The following is a 26,004-nucleotide window of genomic DNA, read 5'->3' as shown; positions in this document are numbered from 1 at the left end:
ATTAAAGGCAATGAAAGGAGAAGATGTTTGGAAGACCTCCCAACTGTCTGATCTGTTCCCCACTGCTAGTTTGAACCCCCAAAGTTCATGTGCTGGAAACCTAATCTCCAAAGCAGCAGTGTTGAGAAGTAGGTCATTTAGGAGGTAATCAGGTCTGTATTTGTGGTGTATTGTGGAATGGTTTCAGGAGCTTGGAGTGGGTTCCTGACAAAAGGGTGGGTACATTCCCTTTCTCTATGTGAGTTCATGCTTCTCCTTCTCCTTCTTCCATGGGATGATGCAGCAAGAAGGTCCTGTCCTGATGCTGTCCTCTTAATCTTGGACTTCATAGAACTCTCCAGAACTATAGGAAATTAATCTCTTTTTGTTGTAAATTATCCTCTCAGCCATTCTGCAACAGTAACACAACATAGACTCAGATATTTGGCCTTAGTGTGCATGCGGGGGTCTACATGTGTTTGTGTGTGCACATGTGCACAAATGCTGTTGGGGATGGTGATCCCAAAGCAAGTACTGCTGGAGGTTGTGTCCTGGAAAGCCTGGAAGGGTTCTCTGAACTTAGACAGAGGATACCTCCATGCCCTTTGTTCTTAGCTGTGGGCCCTTAGTTGCCATCTTATCACCCTTAACTGACCTTGAATATCTTAACTAAGAGATTGGCTTAGCTATGTGGGAAAAAAACAATCAAGAGTGATTTCAGACCTCTGGACCTCAGAACTGTCTTTGATTCAGTTTGGGGGATACTGTCTTAACCAAAAGGATGTACATCGTAAGTCATGCTTTAGCAGTGGCAAGCAAGGGACAGCTGTGTCTGCTCACAGCAAGCCAGCGAGAATGAGAGAAACACAGGGGGAGGCAGAGGACAGGTGGGAGACTGTTTATTCATAGTGAAGAGGCAGGCACCAGATCACGAGGCTGCCAGGAGACACGCACCTCACTGTTGTAAAAGCATATCACACTTATGGACATCACAGCTGCCCCTATTTAGTAGAATGCACAACTGTAACCACTGTCCTGGAGAACTTGCTGGAAAAAAAACCCCATTCAGTTCAAACTCTGTCCCACAGCACATTCCTCTGCCCTCTGGCACATCTCTCCAACATGATTTGGCTCTTTTCCTTAAAATCATTTCCTACTGTTTCTACTATTGGTATTTTCTCAACACATAAGTTGTAGATGAAGAAAAACTATGAACATCTTACTAGCTGGTGCTTTAAAAATAGGAATATTTTCCTTCATGCCAGCACAAAATAGAAAGGAGAACTCAATCACAATTTCCTTATCTTCAGCCTCAACCATTCACACAGAACAGCTCAAGTGGTGCTGGTGGCTCAGCCTGGCTCTCCTAACACCTGCCCAGTCTCCATTCACTTAGACTTCATGTTGCCTTTCTGGGGCTCAGCTGCGGCCTTCCTGGCCTCCTCCTCCGGGATGAACACACTGACAGTGAAGTCGCTGGTCTCCGAGCCATACTTATTCTTCACCACCAGTCCGTATTTGCCCGAGTCAGCAGTGCTCACGCCTGAGATGGTGAAGAACGCTGTCTTCCCAGACTCGAACCTGAGGTTGCAGTGGTCATCTGAGACCAGTGGCTTCTCATTCTTCAGCCAGGACACCTCTGGGGCAGGGTCTCCCCACACGGTGCATGTGAGATTGAGAGCCTGCAAGACAGGATTTATAGAGGGAGAGCTCTAAATCAGACACAATAATCTGACTTCACTAGTCTTGCTGGTTGGCTGAAATGGTGACCTTTTGAGAAGGTAAATATAAACCTCCCTGATCTGGGCTTAAGGTAGTTCCTTATCTGTACCTATGAGAAGTACATTTTGAAGTAATATGTGAGGAGATTTCTTAGGGCCAGGGCTTTGAGTGTTTAGAATGCCTGTCATCAAAACACATGCAGGAGTTCTGTTTGCAGGCCTTCTTCATAAACAGAGATGCCTTTGGCTCAGTGTGGGCTCTGGGCTGCCTCAATGAAGAAGTCTCCTCATTGGCATAATCACCACCTGTTCACTTTGCATCTCATTTGTATCACAGAGCCCAGCAGTGGAATGGAACAGCTGCTCCAGAACATGTAACTAATTTTCATCCTTTGCATTTTACTTGGCTCCTAGAACCCCATCCAAGCTGTACAGTTGCAGTCAGGCTCTGCCAAACATATACGAAATGAAAGAGCTCTGTCTGTGCTGAAGTCCACTGACTCTAGAACTATTTATAATTAGGCTATGGATTTACTTTGTCTTACTTGTAACTATAAATTCTCATGCAGTTGTAAGAAGTAATAGCAACCCTACGTACCTCGTATCCACCTTGCCCCAATTTTACAAAACAATCATTCACCATCCTAAGCAGCACATGGACACAGATACAGATTTCCAAGCTGGGGTTGGCCTTTTTTCTGGGTTACTTTGCTCCTAATTCCTGGCAATCACTGATCTGTTTTCCATTTTAAAAAATTGAGTCATTTCAAAAAGTTATACCAATAGAGTCTTCAATATGTAACCCAGAATTGCCTTTTGTTCTCAGGTTCCATGCAGATCCACCCACACTGTTTATTATATCCATAGTCTGGTCCTTTTTTTGCTGAGTAGTATGACTATGCCATGGTTGGGACATATTTGCTTCAATGTTTCAAGTTTGGGTCGTTATAAATAAAGTTGCTATAAACATTTTCACATCTTGTGCGAATGTAAGTTTTTATTTCTCTAGGATAAATGCCTGGTCGTGCAATTGCTGGGTGGAATGGTAAATGGTTGATTCATATTTTCCTCCAGAAATTCCCAAATTGTTTTTCTAAGAAGCTATATAATTTTGGTTTATCTTTCCATCAACCATGTACAAGTGATTCAGTGTCTCCATCCCCTCCACACTTGAAACAAACCCAGGGCTTTGCATATGCTAAGGAAATACTCTACCACTGAGCTACATCCCCAGCCCTCATTTCTCTACATCTTTTCCAGGATTTGTTGTTGTGCTCCATTTCTTTTATTATAACAATTCTGGTAGCTGTGACATGATATTGTATCATGGTTTTTCGCTTCCCTAATAGTTAATTATATTAAATTTATGACACATGTTAAATTCTATTCCTGTGTTTGCTTCTTACTAATATTCAGAAGTTAAAAGGAAATAGCTAGACACCTAAGGCAAGGAAAGGAGTAGCATCTCCTGTAGTCACTTGCTACCTACTTTGTAGGGGTAAAATTGGATAAATTAAAGTATCTGTTTGCATCCTATCGTGACTTGGCATTTCTTTTCCGATAGGGTTGGAGGCATTGAAGTTTGAACTCATGCCCTGTGCTTTCACTTGATTTTTCATTCACGTCTGACACTCTACCACTTGAACCACAGCTCTACTTCTGGCATTTTGGTAGTTAACTGAATATGAGATTCTCGTGGACTTTCCTGTCCAGGCTGGCTTTGAACACAGATCCTCAGATCTCAGCCTCCTGAGTATCTAGGATTGAGCCACCCAGCTCTGACTGTGTTTGTAACCCTGTGTTTGGTAAGGAAGCCATGGAATAAGATGGATGGTGGGGCATATTATCAGGTGTTGGGACGTGTTCCAGAGTGTAGAAGCTGTAGAGGAATATTCCTTACTCACCTTGCCCTCCTGGATGGTGACCACATCAGGCAGCCCGCCCAACACCCGGGCACGATCTGCAGATACAAACATTCTTAGTTAATCTCTGCAGTGACGAGGGCCAGCAATCATGCTCACAAGACCATCCCAAGGTATAAATTTCCCAATTTAGATTTTCATCTCCTGACAGTCATTTCATACTGTTTTCAATATGCCAAATCAGAAAATGATCTGGTTATGCTGGACTTTAATCCTTCTATGCCCACATATTGTGTATGTGTGCAGGACCCGTAGCTGTACTTAAATTACCACCTTGGGATTGCATAGTCACGTGAAAGCGTGCTCTACAATTTTCACGGCTATTTTCAGCCCTGTCCTTTCTGCAGCTGAGAGGGGCTCAGCTGATGACAGCAGGATACATCTCAATGGATAGCTTCTAAGCTGAGTGTGACCCCTTTCTGGGTTTCCTTATGGCAAACACTGGCTCCATAATAGGAAGGTTGTATGCTGGATGTTCTGGAGGCTTGTGCAGATAAAGCCTTTCCCAGAGAGCATCCATATTTTTTCTCCTACTAATTCTTGGCAGTGCTGTGCAGGCCGTGGTTCTGACTGTGGATAAAGGCTTCCAGATGAGAGGATAAGGTACAGGATGGGTGCTGAACTCCTAGATTGCTTCCTCAGTCAAGCCACATGTTCTGGGTGCAGCTAGCTCCTGGGGAAGGCACCTTTCTGAGGTACTCTCCACACAACTTCCTCTTTACCACTAACATAGCCACCAGCCTTGCATTTTTAGGCCTACCTCATGACTTTTGATGTTCGTTTCTACAAATCCCTTTTCCACTGAGTCTGGTAAAGCTTTGAGTGAGATGACTTCATTCTCCTGGGGGCTCCATTACACCACTTATAAGTCTGGCTCATCCCTGGTTCTCTGTGTGACTTGCTGTGTGATATTACAGCAGTCACTTGCTGGGTGGGCTATAGTCTCCTGGTTGTAGAATGTACAGGGCTATATTTGTCTTAGACCTGTGACATTACATTTGCAAACCTGCACCACAGTGTCTGTGGGATTTGTCAGGGCAGCCCGAGAGGCAGTGGGGAAGGGGAGACAGAGATAAGAGCTGGAGCCTCATCTCAGCTTTAACAGAAGTTGCTCAGCATTACCTACTTTGTACATTGACTCCATTTGGAAGACTCTATTTGAAGTAACTGTTGTATGGCTCGTAAGTGTATGAAATCTCAGGTCTCCTCTGGTTCTAATGACCTAGAGGGTCAGATTTCTTGTTCTCAGAGGAGCTCAAGCACCAGGAGAGGCAGGAAACTGCTCATGGGTGTGGGCTTTGCTCAGTGTGTCTATGGTGGGTGGGGGGCATCCTGCCTACCAGACAAGAAAGGAAGCCCCTCCTGCTCTGGCCCTCCTTGGTCATGCTTCCATACCCAAATGTGTCTCACACATGCAGGGCCTGGCCAGGAAAGGAAAGGGAAGAGGTGGAGGCCAATATAGGGAAGGCTTCAAATTCCTACTTTGGAGGACTGGAGCAACTGTGGAAGAGGAAGATCATTTTCCTCCCACTCCTCCTCTACTTCTCCTGGTCCTCTCTCCCATCTTCACTTAAGCTCAGGATCCCCTTGACCATATCAACCCTTGGCCATTTTTCAATTCCATCTCCTACACTGAAGAAGCCCAGTTAGTATGGTGGGTGAGTCAGGGACTCCTGGGGTCCTTACAGGGCAATAGGAGTTCTGAAAGTATGTATGCAACGAGAGCAAGCTGACAGATGTGTAGCAGACTCTTGTTTCTGAGCCTGCAAGACTGGCCAGGTGGGTGTGTTCTAAGAAAGGAATTCCTAGTCCCAGGGACTCTCAGGAAAATGCACAGTGCTGATTGGGAACAAGCTACATGACTGCCTAACTGATGTCAGACTGACAAATGTTTCTTAATGTTTCTTTTCTTTCAGGAATACACTTTTATCTGACACATTATGTCTTCAAGTCACTATCAATCTATTGTGTGATTTGCAAGTAAGAGCTTTTCTCAGGCTGTCTGGGTAGCTGAAGTAGGAGCTTGGTGACATTCTGACCATGTAACCTGAGACCTTCTTTCCACAGACATTCTTGAAAGACTAAAATGAAAACATATGTACACCACCTAAGATTTCAAAAAGAAAAGAAATGGGAAAGAAAGAACCCCCTTTCATGTTCCTCCATCTGTAATTACAACAGCCAAGCAAAATTCTGTTGAATTTGCATCAGAGTGTGTGAATGAAGGTGGCTTTACTTACTTTTCTCGGCAATGGCAGCTTGTCTGTGGATGAGAGAGACAAACAAACACACAAAGAAGAGTTTTGTTTTAGAGTTACTTCCAAGTAGCTGACCTTGGCTGCATTTCACTGCTGCTGAGACGCTTGGCAGCTCAACGTAACAGCTGTAAGCGGGGCTTTTCCTGAACTTGCTGAGACAAAAGACTCTTTCTAGCTAACACTTAGGTGGGTCAGCAGCCACCAGCTTCCGGGGATATTATTGCACAGAATGGGTGCTGGACAGGAAGGGAACTTACTTTAACCTCTGGAATTCGGCAAATGCTTCATCAAATGCTTTAAGAAAAAGAAGAAGAAAAAAAATTAAGCCTGTTTCCCCTTTTCAGAATTAGTGTGTGTTAATTATACAACGTGATGACTTTCATTGTGATATTTCTGTATATGTGTGTATAATAAACTTTGATCATATTAACCCCTCTCATTAGTATTATTATTATGTCATTGTACAAAGAGGTTTCAATTCCATAAATCAGGTTATAAGTTCAATGCATCTTGATGAATGTGACCTTTTCCATCTTTCTCCCCATCTCTCCCAAGCCCATCCTCCTCCCCGTCCCTTACAAGTATCTTGCTTGTAATTTTTATTTAATGAGCTTCATTATACCTTTTACATACATGCACATACTTGGATCAGTGCAGTGCTCCTCCTGATAAAGTACTGGGACTAAAATTCACTAGGCCATGCCATTGTGATCAGTCCAGATCTAACCATGGCAACTTAGAATAAGGCTGCCTGTGTGTTCACTCTCTATATAAATCAGTATACCCAACAAAACCAGCAAATTCTTTCTAGGCAGAAGATATAAAATAAAAAATTTTAGAAGCTTTCATCTCAGTGAGAGACCTTCAACCCTTTAAGCAGAAAGGCAATGGTATTAGCTCAGCTCCATCCAAGGGACAAAAATAGAAACAAAGGTCTGCTTCAAGTAAAAGTGGTTGTCTACTAAGCTTCCTGAGCATCAAAAAGCTTTCTTTTATTAAATTATCCCAATGTCATAAGTTGCTGGCTAGCTAGACAGTTTAAATGTCTTTATGTTAGGGTTTCTGGTCTGAGTCTTTAAGCAAAGTAAGTTACAGTCATCACAGTGTGTGCCAAAGCTCACTTAAAGCAATATTTCTTATGCTACCATGAATGGAGTTAAAAGACTGGGAAGAGAAGGCAACAAGAACTACAGTGTTCTAAAATAAAACTGCGTTTGCAGAGTCTGCCCTTTGATGAAAAACTTTAGGCAAAGAACAGCTTTGTTTTGAAATCTTTACCTCAGCTTTTCAGCTCTCTATGGTTTAAGAATCACACTACCTTAAGTCTAGAGAATTCTTAAGATAATGTTAGTCTAGCACCAGCCATTTCATGGATGGAAAAAGTAAGTATAAAGTCAAGGTTCAAATTGCTAGGTTGTACCTTTTCTCATGTGTAAAATGATTGAAAGACTACGTAGGCTTACCAGGCAGAAAGATAGGCCTTGTCCTGATCCCTACCAATACTTGGGGGTCTGGGAGGGTTGTGTGCTCAAGACTCTCTGTTTGGTGTCAGTCAATAGTCAGACAATCCACAGCATTTGGCTTAAGAGAGATTCCAGAGTATGGTAGCTACATATACTTTGATGAATCAGAGAATAGAATATTCTGTGTGTGTTTGGGTATGTGTGTGTGTGTGTGTGTGTGTGTGTGTGTGTGTGTGTGTGTGTGTGTGTGTGTGTGTGTGTGTGTGAGACAGAGAGAGAGAGAGAGAGAGTGAGAGAGAGAGATAGAGAGAGAGAGAGAGAGAGAGAGAGTTGTGGGGTTTGAACTCAGGGCCTGGGCACTGTCCCTGAGCCTCTTTGAGCTCAAGGCTAGCACTCTACCACTTAAGCCACATCACCATTTCTAGCTTTTGAGTGGTTAATTGGAGATAAGAGTCTCATGGGGACTTTTCTCCCCAGGCCAGCTTCAAACCACAATCCTCAAATTTCAGCCTCCTGAGTAGCTAGGATTAAAGGCGTGAGCCACCAGTGCCCAGCAGAATACTTTATTTTTTAAGTTTTAAGTGTATCTACTCACACATTGCTTTCCCCTTTCCCATTTTGTTTTCAATAGTCAGATAAACTGCAGAGGAAACCTTCTATCAGGTATGTTTTCAAAGTGGGCTAAGCATAGGCCAGAAAGTCCATGTTCAATGTCAGGAGCAACCATTCCTATTCCTTCAATGCTCTCAGTGATGCTTCACAGGCAAAATGGGTGTGGTGAGAAGAGGATTTGACACACACACATACAAGAAAGGGGTGGGGGGAGCTTCAATGCAGACTTGAAAAGCTGCTCTCGAAATCAAACTTTCAGCTCTCCGAGGATGAAAACCAGGAAGAGCTATGACACATTTAGGTTGTACTTGAATACCCAGAGAAATGTGTATAGCTCATTTCTTTAGGAAGGAACAGCAGGAAGAATGTAATACCAGGAGGGAGAAAATGACAGCATTTTCATCTTTTTACTGATAATTGTGTATCTTTGAAATCTGCTCTTTGGAAATCTTGAAATTGGTATGCATCTGTCATTACTTTCTTCTCTTTACCCTACTTTTTTCTCTCCAGACCCTCTATTCTCTTAGCAGATGACAAGAAAACAGGTAACCATAAGGACACAGGCTGATCAACTTCCTTTTCTTCTCATCTGTATGTATTTGTCTCTGCTTCTTCCTACTCATTCTCTTCTAATTTTGCAGAGGCTGACACTTGTCCCTCTACCCTTGGTAAGGCAGTCCTTCTAAGGAAACTGGTTCATTGGGCACTTTGCTCAGAGGAAAATTGCCATAAACAATTGCTTTTCACTGTCTGTTCTTACAGAAGAGATTGTGAGTCAATTTGCCTGGCTTTGTGAGCATCATCCTGTAAAATCTGTGCTTTCTTTCTACCTTTACCATCTCCACCTTCCTTTCCACTGATTGTCCACCCATTGGATGCTTTTTCCTCTCACCTTGACTGATTAAAACTGCTTTATCAAAGTCATTGTGAATACAATCCATGAAAGGCTATTGTTCTAGACTGGGGCCTGTACTAGGCCCCAACAGACCAGATAAAAGCAGAATGAAGCCATTAATGCCATTTGCCACAATGCCACTTGCCACGTAATCAAGCTGAACTTAAAAACAGGGCAGTTAAAAAAAAATGAGTCACAGTAACCAAGCAGAATAGGTTTAGTCATCCAAAGATTGCTAAGGAATCTCCCTATGAGAACAGCTTGAAGAAATCTGATGTGAATTAACCTGATTTTTTTTTTTTGCATGACATAGTTTCCTTGATCCTGCTCATGCTGCTTTACAAAATCCAAATGTTTTTCCATAGCCAAGGGAGTATCTTTCTGCTTTCTAAATGGGATGCTGCCTATTCACAATTCTCTAGTAAAATCAATTAGGCTCTGAAACTTAGTTTGTTGAACTTCTGCTCCTTAATATTACCAATATCATCATTCTTTTGATATCATCAAAGTACTGGTTTTTTTTCATCTTTAATGGTATTGCTTTACTGCTACACTGAAATATGAACTCCAGTGTTTGCTGGATTTACTTGTTCTGCTAGCACTCTACCACTTTAGTCATGCCTCTAGCCCAGCTTTTTGCTGGTTAATTGTAGATAAAGTCTTTCAGACTTTTCTTCTCAGGCTGGCTTGAAACCATGACTCTAAGATATCAGCCTTTTGAGTGGCTAGAATAAAAGGCATGACCTACCAGCACTCATTAATTTTTTTCTCTCATTCTTTTTCAAAGACTTATTCTTCTATAGTAAATTTGAACATGCAGAATATCTGTGCTTACCTTGTCCAGAAAGATCCACTGTTTTCTGGTGCCCAGTTTTGCCATCAAAGAGCTCCATTATATATTTCCCTTTATCATTTGGAGTGGGCTCATTGATCTGTAGCCAGATCTGCTCCCCAGTGACCCCACTTTTAACCCTGTCTGTGAACTTAATATCAGTCCCACTGTTAAAATGAAAGAAAGCATTGTTACTGTTTGTTTTCATGTAGAGACGATATTTTTTCTGTCTCTCATTAAAGGTCATACTATAAACTACTATAGGCATTCAAAAAGCATAACTTCTCTGGGCATTTTTACTAATTACATGATAATTTATATACATATATATTAGCCTTAGGACTTTCATGTGTATCTTTAACTCTGTATCAAAACTTGGGGTAACTCATAATTATTTTTCAAAATTGAAGCATTGAACTGCAATTAATAAACAGGAAAATTCTTCTGTTTCAGAGAAAATATGGGCCTTGAAACATAGCAGCTGGATTCCAAGACCTTGGGTCTGATAGTCTCAACACTTATTTTGTTTCTTGTAAGAGGCTATGGCCCCAGGCAAACTACAACACTAATTGGTGAAGTTAATTACCTTTGCTTTTGCTTTAGGGTTAAGGAAATCTTTATAGCTGAAAGGCTAAACTATATACTATTTGGCTGCATATTTTACAGAGATGAGCTATTTTTAACTGGATTTTGTAAGCTGGTCAAAAGCACACTTAGGGGGGCTCATCTGTGCCTGACATCTCTTGACGTATGTTGTTTCAAAGCTATTTTAAAATGTATGCTAATATGTACTCAAAAGTAGAGCCAAACGAGAAAGAAAAGCAGAGTGGCTGCCAAAAGGAATGGGGCATGTGCTCTGCCCCTGGTTGTGATTTTCCATATTCTACAGTAGGTCATGAACAGACACATGAGCTGTGTTCTCTGTTAGATAACAAAAGGAAATACATCTCTTGCTATGGTTAATCTGACTAAATGATACTGTAACATGAAGTAAGAAAAAGGCAGGTAGTTATGCTCTCATGCTGCTAAAAGGAACTTCATGAAGAGTTTATAAAGATGTGAAGACATAAGAAAAAGTACAGTATACAAAAACAGAGAAAAGATTGAGAAGAAGTACCAAAAATGCTCACAGAATGGCTACCAATACTATGGATGGTGTCATATTATGAATTCCTTCTACTTCATAATGTAACATCATAAGCGTTATATTAAACAAGCACATTCCAAGTTTACTATTGGAATGTAATTCCAAAGATGCACTTTGAAAAACAAAATTTTTCACTGAAAAGCATTAGCTTTTATGCAAATATTTATATCATTTCATTCTTTGAAGAATATTTCTTCATCTAACTGACAAAGTTTAAAACTTAAAATGCTATAAGATGTTGGATAAAAACAAACCCATTTGTACTCCACAGACTTCAGCATGAACATACATGGCTTAGAGAGTTGACAGAAAGACTGTTCTCTGCTTTGTAATAATGAATACATTGAGTTATTTAATATCCAACAAGCATTCATAATGACAATATACCTATATTAAATGCTTCAAACAGCATGTTAATATTTTATATAAAGGAAAGTTGGGAATCATAAAATTATATGACTTGCTAAGATTGCAAGTAAACTCAAGACCAACAAGTTTCTTTCTTCTTATCCTTCCCCTTCCCCTTCCCCTCCCCCTCCCCCTCCCTCTCCCTCCCTCCTCCCTCCCCTTCTTCCTCCTCCTCCTCCTCTTCTTCTTCCTCTTCCTCTTCTTCTTCTTCTTCCTCTTCTTCCTCTTCCTCTTCCTCTTCCTCTCCTTCTCCTTCTCCTTCTCCTTCTCCTTCTCCTTCTCCTTCTCCTTCTCCTTCTCCTTCTTCTTCTTCTTCTTCTTCTTTTCTTCTTCCTCTTTTGCTCAGCCTTAGGTTCTTGAACTCTGGGCCTGGGTACTGTCCTGAGCTCTTCAACTCAAGGCTCAAGACTAGTGCTCTGCCACTTGAGCCACAGTGACACTTCTGGTTTTCTGGTGGTTAATTGGAGATGGGAGTATCACGGACTTTCCTGCCCACACTGGCTTTGAACTGCAATCCTCAGATCTCAGCCTCCTGAGTAGCTAGGATTACAGGTGTGAGCCACGGGTCCCCAGCAAGACCAAGTTTCTTTATCATTATGCCACATCCTTGAATCCTAAGTCATTCATAGGCTCAAAAATTCATGAAAAACTCACATAGCTCAGAAGATCAGTGTTGAGAAGTTCATGTCTTACTAGTCTAATAGTCATTTTTAAGACATATCACCAATGTTCTCAATTTTTAACTAATTCTTTTAGAGTACATAATAGATTAATGGTTCAACTAATTTTCCTTCTCTCATTCTTCAGAAGGATAAATTAGAATGTTCTGAATGTCACAGAGGAATTTCCTAGAATTTCATTTATTTTATAATTATTTTCCTTAAATATGTTCTGAAAGAAACAGAACAAAAGAATGAAACCCCAAGCATTCCATACCAGAATTTTATCACTTCACATTTTCTGAACACAGGAAATGATGAATACTAGTAACAAAACACTATTCAACATACAAGTAAAGGCATTTTAAGGAAAACACAATGGCTGCTTTGTGTGGCTAACTACTCAAACTAGACTGTGTGTGTGTGTGTGTGTGTGTGCGTGTGTGAGTGTATATGTTGTTGGTGATTGACCCCAGGGCTTTGTTCATGCTGGATATGTGCACTACCATTGCTCTACCACCAGTCCTAGACTGTTTTTTAAAATTAATTTTTAACAGATACAGTAACATTGTATATATTAATGGGCAACATGTTTTTTGTTTTGAGGCAGTCTTACTATATAGTCTATAATACTATATACAGTTTATATTGTATATAATATATATACATAGAATATATATATATATACTATCCATGTACATAGTATATATATTATATACAATATATGTATATAGTATATATATAGAATATACAATATATATGTATATATGTATATAATATATATACTATATGTATATGTGCTATATATATATATATATATATATATATATATATATAGATCTAGAATATGAGATCCTCCTTCCTCAGCCTACTAAATGTTGGGATAACAGTAATATAACACAATATAAGATATTAAAACATATAAAGTATTATGGGGTTAAACATATCTGTCTTCTTCAGCACATTTCTTTCTTTTTTGTTAGTACCAGGGCTTGAACTCAGGGGCCTAGTACTCATTCAGCTAGCTTAGTCACAGCTAGCAGTCTACCATCTAAACTGTGTCTCTGGTCCAGCGTTTTGCTAGAGTCTCCTATTTAGCCTCCTGAATATCTAGGATTACAGATGTGAGCCACAGACACCTCGTTTGTCATTTCTTCATTGTGAAAACTTTTAAAAACTTTTCCTTTAGCTCTTTAAAATGTATATTACTGTTATCGCTTCTCACTCTTCTCTGTAGTAGCTCACCAGAATTTGAATTTATCTAATTGCCAGCTAACACCTTTTGAGCAACCTCTCCCCATCCTTCCCTTCACTTCATTCTAGCATTGTCTTGCGACTTGAATGGAATGTGTGTGTCATGATGAGCTGGATCTGTAGTGAGTTTTCCTGGACACTGCTCTCAACCCACATCTTAGTTGCGTGACCTTGGTTATGTCATTTCCCTGAGCTTAAGCCTTCTCAGCACTAGGATAAGAAGTACCTATTGCAAAGAGCTGACACTATGGAATAATTCGTAGACCTAAGGACTTGGGGCAGTGACCAACATATGGTCCATGCCTACTGAAGGAAGGAACAATGTAATAAACTGCTATCTGTATCCTCCTGGGGATGTTACAGGCCTCTCTATTCAGTGGTGCTCTGAAGCATGGTTTTTAGTTTCTTCTCTCTTATAGTTCAGATGACTCTAGGAAGCCAGGAGACAGGGATTGTGAGGATTGGGAAAGAAAGGACTGGTCTGGTTTAGAAACTTATTTTCTCTTGGGATCCTAGACTTAAAGCTGAATGTGATCCCTCTATAAATTCACAAAATAGATCTTCAGGCTCAAACACATATCCAGTTCAAACACATATCCTCGAAGTCATTCTGAGATCTTGAAAGTCTCCAGGGGTAGACAAGAGAGAAACATGCTAATGCCCAGAAGTGAGGCTGGAGATCCATGTAGATGAGGCTTTTTTGGTAAAAGTCCATTAGTTCATGAAACAGGAAATGTGGTACCTCTTGGTGCACACATCTTCAATTTTGTTTGAGACCACAGCACATGTTAACTACATACAGAATAGGAGGACTGAGAATGTACCTCTGGAGGCCAGGCAAAATACACAGCTCCTGTACAACTATCTAGAGACCATCAGTGAAGCCTCCATTACAGAGATGTCTGTGAACTGTGACACTTAGATTATGAAGGAAGAAGTGATCAAAGGGAAAGAGGGAAAGAGCCAACTTCGCAATAAGGGGATAGCCTGGTATTTCTGTCCTATGATCCTCAATATTAATCTGAGAATTAATAACACTCAGTTTTTCTTCCTCTACTTCCCAGTGAAGAAATAATTCCCACACAGCAAGTAAGTTTTCATTTACTTACTTGTGGGACCAGTTCACTTTCAAATCATCCAGGTAGTAAGTAACAAAAGAGTATAGTCGGATGCCCTCAGCTGTGCTTTGGATTTTCAGATCAGTAGCAGACAAAGCTGAAAGATGAAAACAATATATTTCATGTAGGTGTAATATATCTGGGCAGGAGAATGATGAAGCATTGCTGAGTTAAGGAAATTAAGACTTACCTATTTTCCGGCATACTTCAGTCATCAGTTCTTTGAAGGCTGTGGATAGAGTTTCATAAAGAAACTTTAACATGAACTTGCTCAATGTAAGGTCAGATCTCAAACTATTAGCTGTCAAAAGGTTATGACTAGCTACACATTGGTGCCTCACACCCAAGCTAACTCAGGAGGATTATATCTGAGGATTCCAGTTTGAAGCCAACTCTGGCAGAAAAATCCAAGAGACTCCTATCTTATCTCCAATCAATGAATAGCTAGTTAGCAAAAAGAAAAAACAAAACAACCCCCCCCCAAACAAACAGAAGTGGAGGTATACTTCAAGTGAAAAAGTGCCATTCTTGAGCAAAAAAGCCAAGAGAGAGTGCGAGACCTGAGTACAAACTTCATTACTGGTACACACACATACACACACACACACACACACACACACACACACACACACACACACACACACACACACACACACACAGTCATACCTAGTGAAGGGCATTGGACACAAAGTGAATTTATTGATCAATTATAATTAGTACCCTTTAAAGAAATGACTCAGAGAGCTTCTTTGTACAGCTACTTAAAGATAATAAAAAATGTTAAAAAGAAATGACTCAATTTTATGATTTAAAAAAACACCTGCTTATTTTGATATATTTCCCTCTAATTCTTCATAATTATCAACAGCATATTTACATTCTAAGGAAAGAGCTACAGTCAGTTCCAAGAATGTTCTTGGCTTCAGAATTCTCTTTCTTTTTAAGTCCCAGGAAACCTTAGTTCACATTTCAGGAAGTATTCTTATCTATGTCATCAATGCTTAAAATTAACCATCTAGGCCACCTGGCTTTTCTCAGCTTAATAATACTTTTTGCCTCTACCAAGAGTAGGAAGGTAAAAACCAAAGTCAGTCTTTTCTGTTTGTTAGCAATACTGTTAAAAGTTCTTGTTAAGGAACAAAGTTAAAACTCCAATGGGAGACAGTAGGTTTCCATAATCATTATATATTTGTTTTTAACATCTTATGAAAAATGTCTTGCTTTGCTAATAACTGCAAGGCTTCAAATTTCATATAAAAATCTTTCCTGTCACCTTTAGCAATGGACTATTTTTCAACATGTTCCTGACAGAAGTTTTTGATCCTGGAACTTTATTTTGTAGAGTTGAACAAAACTGATTATTTAAATTGAAAACAGACAGCTGGTAGACTGTAGATTGTAAATTCTCTGAAGATCAAAAGTATACTTTTGATTTGGAGGCAGAGAAAAAGTGGAATGTTTTTGAGTAAGGCAGTAGTTCACTCTGCTGGAATTTCAATTAAACCAAAATCTGGGGACAAAGAAAGATCAGCATGCCTCCAACTGTCAGTCCAGCCCCAATCATTATCCTAGTAATATATACTCAGGCCCTCAGATATAGATCCTAACAGTTGGTTGACTGACCTTCATCTACAAGTTTCAATCTGCTCTTATCTTTTCCTCTGTCATCTTTCAGGATAACTTCATAAAAACCAGCATCTTTCTTGGAAAACTAGGAGGAGATTAAATATGCCATATTTCAGCTTATTATTGTTCAGAGTTTGGTGTTTACATTTTTAAGGTGCTTGATTAATGAGCTGCAATGAAAACATACATTGAACAAGCATATAGCCATGCAAATAACAAACAGCTAATAAATGCCTTCCTCCATAATAATTTTCCCAGTTAGTGATCCTGCTTTTTTTCTTTCACTATTTAAGGCTATAATTAATTTGAGCCCAAGGTCTTTAAATATTTTGTTCTGGCTTCACTTAAAAAATAATCATTGTCAGGTGCTGATGGTTCACATCTCTAGCTATTCAGCATCCTGAGATCTGGTTCACTATTGGACATGTATACATTATCACACAGTGAAAAAGCATTTTTGTTCCTGGGCATGAAACAAATATGGAATGTAGTTTCTGTTTGGAGGAGAATGTAGGGCACAGAGCTAACATTTTGCATTCATGACCACCTACCTCTGTTATCAGCAGGGTGCAGATGCCATCCTTAAAGTCATGCTTTTCATCCACTGATATTTCCCTCTCATCTTTATACCAAACAATATGTGTTTCCTTCTTAATATTTGCCACCTGGAAGAAGAACCATAATTACTTTCCTCTAAATAAGGAGACATTGCTTTTATGAAATACAATAGTTGTTGGCACAGCAAGGGAGAAGACACCGATTTCTACAGAAATTAATGAAAAATTATTTTAATAAAGAAAAAGATTATAATAAAGTAGATGCCAATGAGCAAACCTAAGTTAATTGCATCTCATTTCCAGCAGTAAAGACTGACTTGCCTCCAGACTTCCATGATGAACACAGTAATGGTACACTAGCTGGTGGAGCACTCTGTGCTGTGTGCGAATGGACAGCAACCCAAACTGAAATAGAATGGAGCTTGTCGCCTGCTGGCAAAGTCACCCCGAAGGACTGGAGAGATCAGTAGTCACTCAGCTGGTGTAATACCAAATTATTTCAAAACCAACTCATAATTGAGGCCAAGTAAAAGTACCATGCACCAATTAAAATATGACACATTGATGAGATGAAGTCCATTTGGAATCTTAAAAAAATGTCACTTAATAAGCTGGGCATGATGACAGGAAACTGGGGCCCCAGCATTCGGAAGGCAGGAGGTGGGAGGATCCTTTAAGTACGGAAGTTCATGAATGCCTGGGCAACACGGCGAAGTCAACATTTAAAAATAGTGAAGGGCTGGGAAGGTGGCTCAGTGGTAGAGCGCTTGCCTTGCATGCCAGAGGCCCTGGGTTTGATTCCTCAGCATCACATAAGCAAAAAGAAAAAAGCCGAAAGTGGTGCTGTGGCTCAAGTGGTAGAGCGCTAGCCTTGAGCTGAAGAGCTGAGGGACAGCGCCCAGGCCCAGAGTTCAGGCCCCACACCCGGACCCCCCCCCCCAAAATAAATAATAAAAACAGTGGAAAAGAATAGATACTATCATGCACACTTAAATGAAAATAAGAATCTCAAAACCAAAGACAAATTCCATCACTTTAAAATAGTCTATGGTACAATAAACAATGGCTTTATTAAATGAATAGACTGAATAAGTCCCAATTTATACCTAAGAAATTAATAAAATGTAAATGGAGCTTTATAGATATATGTACAGGGAAAGTATGGTTTAATACATTGATTATTTAGCAGTTTAGAGAAGACCCATTTAGGTCCTGCTATACATATCATTATCAAATAAATTTCAAATAGACTAAACTATCTCATACGGTTAAAGAGATTCCAAGCTTTATCTATGATGGTTGATTTTTTTTTACAAAGGAAAACATATTTGTTGTAAAGTTAAACTTTCACATAAGATTTCATATAAATGGAGAAAACAACTCTAAGGACCCCCCCCCCCCCCCACACACACACACACTGATTATGTGGTAAAATGTAGGTACTGTTCCTCACGGAGGAAAAACAAATAGATGAAGTAAATGTTTGGTCTCAGTATAAACAAGCACATGCATATTTTACAATATTAAAATATTCATTTACTAAGTGAACATAAGAACCAATATTGGTAATTGTCATCAAACCTGCATATACAATGACTCCTGATATGTGGAATCACACTCTGATACCAGGTGACATTGCTTTTATGATAAAAACAAAAATGACTGGCTGAAAAACTGCATATGGTCTGGGAAGGACAAGAAAGGCTCTGGCTTCTCTGAGCCCAGCAAGTCTGTAATTAAGGACAAATCCCTTGCAAGGATCCTGGATGCTGGCACGCTAAGGGTGTTGTCACAGGGGTGCTGGGTCCTCTAAGCCAGGAGATCTTCAAGCTATGGCATCTCCTGCACCTGCCCAGTGGAGTGCTGTCCTCTTGCCCCTAGGCTGTCATGGGGGTGGAGGGTGGGAGGACAGAGGGAAAACTTCCCATGTGGACTCCTGCAAAGAAGGAATTCCAGAATTTCCTTGCCCTATTCAGTCCTTTTCAGTAGACCAGTGTCAACTGGGGTTGGTGAAAATTTCAGGAGTCTGAACATTTAGCTGCACATACTCCATCACCCACAATGCAATAGTCAATTGCTGAATTTACATAAATTGCTATAAGAATGCTATCAAGAGGATGCTATCAAGAGGATGTTTACAGAGATGATCGGTCTGGGTTTTGAGAAATTTTCTGGAGAACCTGAAAGAAGGCTATTCTAGGCCTTGGAACAGCAACATTAATAAGGGAAATGTGGATATTTGTAACCTATTTCAAGGCAATCTTGATTGTTCAGAATCTGGGGTAGGGCCTGATTCTTCTGAGGAAAACCTCTTCTTAGGACACCAGCACTCCCATCCCAGGGCAAAAGGTAGCACAGAGGAGGAGGTAGGTGGTTTGTAGGGGGTTTGAGGGGGTATGAGTGGGAAAGGATGCAAGGACTAGAAAGTATGTAGGAAAGTATGGCAATGGGCAGCCAAGATGACAGAGAGAGAGAGGGGGGAGGGGGTTAGCTGTTGCCTGATAAAGGGCTTTCATAAGAGTCTGAAACCTAAAATTGATTTTTCTTTTATTTTCTGCTGAGCTACCGTTTCTTCAAATTTATCAGACTTAATAGAGACTGGGGCATTTGGGCTCTGGCTTTTATACTTCAATTGTCTGCCAAATATCAAATCCATGATTCAGTTGGTAACCCTGACCTCACACTCCAATCTCACCCAGTAGTTCCTTCTCCAAAACTTTTTTTTTTTTTGTTATTATAAAGGTGATGTACAGAGCAGTTATAATTTCATAAGTCAGATAGAATACATTTCTTTTTGGACAATGTCACCCCTTCCTTCTCTCTCTCTCCTAATTTTCCCTCCCATCTCCACCCACAAGTTGTACAGTTTATTTTCAAAATAGTGTCTAGTGAGAACCACTGCTGCATTTGTTCACCCTTTGCTCTTCCATTTCTGTGCCCCTCTGGACTGTTTTTTAATTAAGAAAAAACTTGAGATAGGGAAGGGGTAGCCTGATATGTTGTGCAGGTTGGCCTCAAACTCCTAGGCTCAAGCAATCCTCTTGTCTCGGCCTCCAGGGTAGCTGGGACTACCAGTATGTGCCATCATACTTGGCTCCTCCCGAACTTTTTTAACTTGCAGTGCTGGGGATTGAACCTAGGGCCTCACATTTACTAGGTAAATGCTGTACCACTTAGTTGTATTCCAGGTCCTCTAAAAATTTTTTTTTAATGATTCATTCAGCTAGAAACCATAGGCAAAGATACAAAAATACTTCAGAATGCTACACAGAATTATTTTCCCTAAATATTTCCAAAGGTTTAATAAGACAATTTGTTTATAAGCTACAAACTTTTTCCTAGGCCTTGCCCCTAAAGGTTCACAAGGGTGAGAATTAGGAATGTAGCTAGTAAACATTCAAGGTATTGCTGTGTAGCCTAATTGCTCAGAGAGGAAGTATACCAAGAACATTGCAGCTGGTATGTGTCTGGTATAGGATGCAAAAACGTGAGAAGAGCTGAGAGTGTGGCTTAGTGGTAGACTGCTTGGCTAGAATGCATGAAGCCCTGGGTTTGATTCCTCAGTACCACATTAACAGAAAAACCTGGAAGTGGTGCTGTGGCTCAAGTGGTAAAGTGCTAGTCTTGAGCAAAAGAAGCTAAGGGATAGTACCCAGGCCCTGAGATCAAGTCCCAGGACTGACAACAACAACGAAAACAACCCAAAAAACAAAAAGAATGTGAGAGTCTTCTGAGATTAATAGATAGGCATCCTTAATATGGAACTCCAAAATCCAAAAATGCTTCTAATCTGAAACTTTTTGAGTGTTAGGAAACCACAGGTGGAAAACTCCATGGTATAGAACCTTTTTTTTTTTTTTTTTTGGGTCCGGTTGTGGGGCCTGAACTCTGGGCCTGGGCACTGTCCCTCAGCTCTTCAGCTCAAGGCTAGTGCTCTACCACTTGAGCCACAGTGCCACTTCCGGCTTTTTTCTTTTTGCTTATGTGGTGCTGAGGAATCGAACCCAGGGCCTCAGGCATACAAGGCAAGCGCTCTACCACTGAGCCACCTTCCCAGCCCAATGGTATAGAACATTGTTTCATGTGCCCAATTATTTTTAAACAAACTAACAACCAAACAAGTAAATAAGATGGGTGCTGGTGATTTCCGCCTGTAATCCTAGATACTTAGGATCCCGTTTGGAAGTCAGCCCAGAAAAGCTCAGAAAAGTCTGAGACTTTTATCTCCAGTTAATCAGCTAAAATCCAGATGTAGAGGTATGGCCCAAGTGGGAGAGCACCAACACTGAGCAAAAACAACTATCAGAGCACAAGACCTTGAGCTGAAGCATAATTAACCAATCAACAATCTTTAATAAAATATAATATTGTATCAAAGTACTCTCAGTCTATATAGGCAGTATAAATAAATTCTATGTTTATACTTACATTATACTCTAAGATAGATCATTATGTATGGCAAATATTCCAAAATCTTAATCCAAAATTTGGGACATTTCTGGCTTCAAATCATTTTAAATAAAACATATTTAACCTGTGATTCAGAGTTCATATCTTTATTAAATAGGTCATAGGTAACATGTAGTCTTACTGACTAATGGTTACATTGACATTCAACATTAAGGATATGTTGATTATCATTTTGGTTCATAGAGAAGCAAGTAATGGATATTTTTCACTTCTACATTCTATTTTTCTTTAGCATATTAAACTTTTGGTCTCTTACCTTGCATTTTAATAGTACATTACATTCACCAGTCACTTCCCAGCTCAAATACTCAGCAAAATGTGGACCTATAAAATTTTAATGATATAAGTAATCACATTATCAATCACAAATGAAAAATCAAAGTCATCCTAAGTGCTAAGGTGATTAATGATTGAAACTACAGATTCTGTTTACAGATATTTTAGTGGCTATATATTTAATAAAAACTATTTTTAATTGTTATTTATCAGCCATTAGGATAATCAATTCTGTTCATTGTAATTTGTGATACAAACAATATTGAAATATTTTATACAACAAATGAAAAGTTTCTTTTTAGTTGGCCTATTTTTACCTTGCTTCCTGATCCATTCTTGCCGCTGGAATTCTGCTTCTTTCTGGAGTTCTTTATAAACTAGAAATTGAAAAACAAGGTAGTATGAAATTGAGTTGAGCAGCAGAAATGCACATGTGAGCTAAATGGTTTCTATTCATTACTATAACATTATTCATTCATGGTAATGACCATTGTGTGTGTGTGTGTGTGTGTGTGTGTGTGTGTGTGCGCGCGCGCGCGCTTGCTGATCTGAGGTTTGAACTTGGGGTCTAGTTGCTGTTCTTGAGCTTTTGTTGCTCAAGGCTAGCACTCTTTTATTTGAGCCCAGCTCCATTTCTGACTTTTTGATAGATAATCTCACGGAATTTCTTACTAAGGTTGATTTTGAACCATGATCCTCAGATCTGAGTCTCCTGAGTAGCTAGGATTACAGGCATGTACCACCATCCTCTGGCTTTGCCTTGCTTTTTTGCCCATGAAGAAATAGGATTGAAAAGGTGAAAAAAAAACTTTGCCATGGTCATAAAATGAGGAAATAGTCATCATTACAGGATGTCACAAATGTAGAGATCTGGCAGCCTCTCCAATACTAAAGGCTACATTTAAGTTCTCTTGGTTTATGGAAGCCTATAATGACAACCTAGTTATAATGTATGATTAACAGATTTGGCTTGTAATACTAGTGCATGTTTTTCTTCTCAGTTCAGTAACTTAGAGTAAGTACACATTGTAAAACAGAATCATGGTTTATTCCTGAGACACATAATACAGTCTCAGTTCTATTATAATCTTTTTCACAGGAAAAGGTTAGTAGTAAGTACTGGCTTATATATGAGACTAGTCAGGTGCAGCCTTGCCAGAGGAATAGAAGTAAATTTGGTGTTCCGTGTGTGTGTGTGTGTGTGTGTGTGTGTGTGTGTGTGTGTGTGTGTGTGTGTGTGTGTAGTGGTCAAGATACTTGAACTCAGAGCATGAGTGCTGTCCTGAGCTTTTTCACTCAAGGCTGGTGCTCTACTACTTGAGTTACAGTGCCACTTTCAATTTTCTGGTGGTTAATTGGAGATAAAAGTCTCATGGTCTTTCCTGCTCTTGAATTGCAGTCCTCAGATCTCAGCCTCCTGAGTAGCTAGGATTACAGGTGTGAGCTACCTACCAGTGCTTGACTTGGTGTTCTTTTAAATTAATGTTCACTTCTGTGAAATGAAATATAGTGAAAAGCATTAACTAGGTATAGCATTTTGATCATAGGAATTTAAGTAAGAAACAATTCTTACTATCTTCCTCAGTATGCCTTTTATGTCATGTATTTTCACTGAAGCATGTATCAAAATGTTGTAGTTAATGTTTCTTGAAGTTCTTACCATCTCCAATGAGGACCAGAGTAGAATGACCAGTTGCTTTTCCATCTTGAATCTGGAAAGTATATGTTCCCTCATCCTCATCCTGTAGCTTTTCCATGAACATTTCAATTATGCCAGTGTTTCGGTCAATATGCATCTTGTATTTCTTCAATGTGAAAAGACAGAGATAGAGACATCAGTAAGGTAGGCATTTTACCTAGATAGTAATAATCTTAATAAAATAAAGACAAACTCCAAAGAAATATAACTTTAATATTTCTTCACGACTAAGCAAGTCCCTTAAAAATTTGTATGTGGTATACAACCTAGACCAGAATTTATTGAATAGGTTGAAGTTTAATTTCTTTAGTCTAAATAAAAATTCATTACCCTATATTACAAAATTCTATCAAAAAGTTGTCTTAGATTGCCATTTTATCTTCCAGATTATATTATTGTGTGTGTGTGTGTGTGTGTGTGTGTGTGTGTGTGTGTGTGTGTGTGTGTGTGCGCCACCCCTGGGGTTTGAACTCAGGGCCTAGGCACTGTCCCTAAGCTTTTTTGCTCAAGGCTAGCACTATAGCACCTGAGCTACAACTCCACTTTCAGCTTTTTGGTGGTTAATTAAAAATAAGAGTTTCACAGACTTTCCTGCTCGGTCTAGCTTTGAAATGCAATCCTATGTCTCAGTCTCCTCAGTAGCTAGGATTATAGGCATGAATGAGGTAGGTTACATTATGTTTAACTAGCAGAATAATATAAAATTATGCAGCTAGGGAGGAACATGTTCCTCACTGCTATATCTTCTGCATCTAACACTGTATGGTAAATAAATAGTAGGAAATTAGTAAATTACCTGCTAAATTAAGATGTGAATAAAAGTGCTTTAAAAGGCTTTGAAATCTACTTACTCTTAATGAACTGAAATAGCCCTATTAGACTCTTTTTATTTTATTGCTTTGTTTAACCACGCTTTTATTTTTTAGCATGTAAAGATAAACCTTAGTCCTTGGGGATATAGGCACAAATTCTATAGCAATTCTGAATTGATTAAGGGTTTTTGTTTTTGTTTTTTGCTGGTCCTGGAGCTTGAACTCAGGGGCCTGAGCACTGTCCTTGAGCCACTCTGTGCTCAAGGCTAGTGCTCTACCACTTGAGCCACAGTACCACTTCTGGCCTTTTCTGTTTATGTGGTACTGAGAAATCGAATGAAGGACTTCATGCATGCTAGACAAGCACTCTACCGCTAAGCCACATTCCCAGTCCACTTGATTAAGTTTTGCTATAAAACATATCATGGAATGAAGGCTCAAATCATGGAGCAACTCTATCCCAATTCTTATACTCTATAGCCTCTTTTGCAGGAAGCTAGTATCCAATTGAGGCCAATATTTTATTAGCTTTCTTCTAGTTTAGCTTGCTTCTTCCTCTACCCCCACCCAGTTTCTCCTCAGAGAAATGCCCAGTAAACCACGAACAAAAAACTCTCATATTCTCTTTATAAGGATCCTGATGTAATATTTTAAAAATATCATTCAATGAACGGGAAGCACAGAAATGGTGAGACAAGGGGTGAACAAATGCAACAATGATCCTCAATAGACACTGTTGAAAGATGAACTATCCAACTTGTGGGGGCGGAGAGTGGAGAGGAAAAATCTGGGAGAAAACAAGGGAAGAGGGGACACTGTTCACAAAGAAAAGTGTTCATTACCTGACCTACGTAACTGTAGCCCCTCTGTACATTACTTTTACAATAAAAATAAATGAAATGCATTTTTTCAAAAATCGCTCAAAGAAAAGAGAAAGAGGTGCTAAAAAATCCAAGTCACTCCTGCTCACCCTTTCAGCTTCTCATTCACACCCATGACAGTATAGGGGAGGATCAGGCCTCCTGAAGCCCAGTTCTTCACACCACTTGAGCACTGGCTCAAATATGTCTTTTATGATATCTATGGGAGGAGAAATGAAGCGCAGATGCTGTAGCTTTATGTATAAAAATTGTTTGTATTAAAAGCAAATGAATAGCTCAATAGCTATGTACATATGTCCATGTAAGATGAGGTTAACCAAAATGAACCCCAAGATAAGGACATAAGAAATTTCTTTGTTGTTGTTGTTAATGTACTATGTGATTTCTTTTGTGTGCTTTCTCCCCTTATGGATTATCCCCTGCTGTCACTGTATCTGATTTTGGTACTCTGGGTATGGTATATACGTTAATCTGAATTAGGGAAGGGAAGAGGAATAACAAAATGGTGAGACAAAGGACAAAGAGGGAACCAATGTAACAGAGGTACTCACAAGACAACATGTTGGAAATGATCTGTACAAATTGGGGGGAGATTGGGAGAGAGGGAAAGTGGGAGAAAAATGAGGGAGGGGATAACAAGTTGGATAAGAAATGTACTCACTACCTTACTTATGTAACCCCTCTGTACATCACCTTGACAATTTAAAAAAGGAAGAAAAACAGAAAATGGTGAGGCAAAGGACAGAAGGGAACCAATGCAACAGTGATACTCACAAGATAGTATGTTGGAAATGAATTGTACAACTGGGGGGACGCGGAGGGGGAAAAGGAAAGTGGGAGAAAAATGAGGGAGGGGGTAACAAGTTCGACAAAATTATACTTACTACCTTACTTATGTAATTGTAACCCCTCTGTACATCACCTTGACAATAAAATTTTTTAAAAAGCCAAAATAAAGCAAATGGAATAGCATTCTATAATCCATACTTACAGAGATAAGACAGCCAATGAAAATAACACACACACACACACAAACACACACACACACACACACACACACACACAACACACAAAATCCTATTTAAGTCCAAAAGTAAATACAATTTTGCATCTCAAGTTGTAAGAATGTGTGTTTTGTCCTTTTTGTACCTTCATAGTTGTGTGCAATAAGGACATACTGTATTTTAAACCAGAAAGGCCACAACAAAGGTTCTCACTGTATTTTTCTGAGCTGCTAGAACAAAAGGTCTGTTTTCTTCATGTAAGTGTCATGTCTGTTGGGAGTGTCAATGTGAATAGCCTTCATCTCTTTTAACAATACATTAAAAAAAAACAAACCATTTGTTTATGCAATAAACACAGCTATTGACAAAACAAAAAAACAAACCAAAACTGTGCTTTTTGAGAGGATATGA

At 39.5% G+C, this 26,004-nt stretch overlaps 1 protein-coding gene across 1 annotated transcript in view; it reads right to left on the bottom strand.

The window, feature by feature from the left end:
- Positions 1 to 869: 869 nt before the first annotated feature.
- Positions 870 to 26,004, bottom strand: part of Myom1 (myomesin 1) — a 132,295-nt gene continuing 107,160 nt past the window's right edge. Inside the window, exons 27-38 of the mRNA XM_042675326.1 lie at positions 22,858 to 23,002; positions 21,515 to 21,574; positions 21,178 to 21,245; positions 16,446 to 16,559; positions 15,892 to 15,979; positions 14,459 to 14,497; positions 14,260 to 14,365; positions 9,686 to 9,849; positions 6,138 to 6,174; positions 5,863 to 5,885; positions 3,605 to 3,660; positions 870 to 1,661 (exon numbers count right to left, since the gene is read on the bottom strand). Coding sequence (XP_042531260.1) covers positions 1,368 to 1,661; positions 3,605 to 3,660; positions 5,863 to 5,885; positions 6,138 to 6,174; positions 9,686 to 9,849; positions 14,260 to 14,365; positions 14,459 to 14,497; positions 15,892 to 15,979; positions 16,446 to 16,559; positions 21,178 to 21,245; positions 21,515 to 21,574; positions 22,858 to 23,002 — 1,194 coding nt within the window. The 3' untranslated portion in view covers positions 870 to 1,367. The remainder of the gene's footprint in view (positions 1,662 to 3,604; positions 3,661 to 5,862; positions 5,886 to 6,137; positions 6,175 to 9,685; positions 9,850 to 14,259; positions 14,366 to 14,458; positions 14,498 to 15,891; positions 15,980 to 16,445; positions 16,560 to 21,177; positions 21,246 to 21,514; positions 21,575 to 22,857; positions 23,003 to 26,004) is intronic.

The sequence above is a fragment of the Dipodomys spectabilis genome, unplaced genomic scaffold (genome assembly GCF_019054845.1).
Source record: "Dipodomys spectabilis isolate Male_0828 unplaced genomic scaffold, ASM1905484v1 ptg000024l, whole genome shotgun sequence".
Classification (NCBI taxonomy): domain Eukaryota; kingdom Metazoa; phylum Chordata; class Mammalia; order Rodentia; family Heteromyidae; genus Dipodomys; species Dipodomys spectabilis.
The sequence above is the reverse complement of the archived record's forward strand: the minus strand, read 5'-3'. Positions and strand labels throughout refer to the sequence as shown.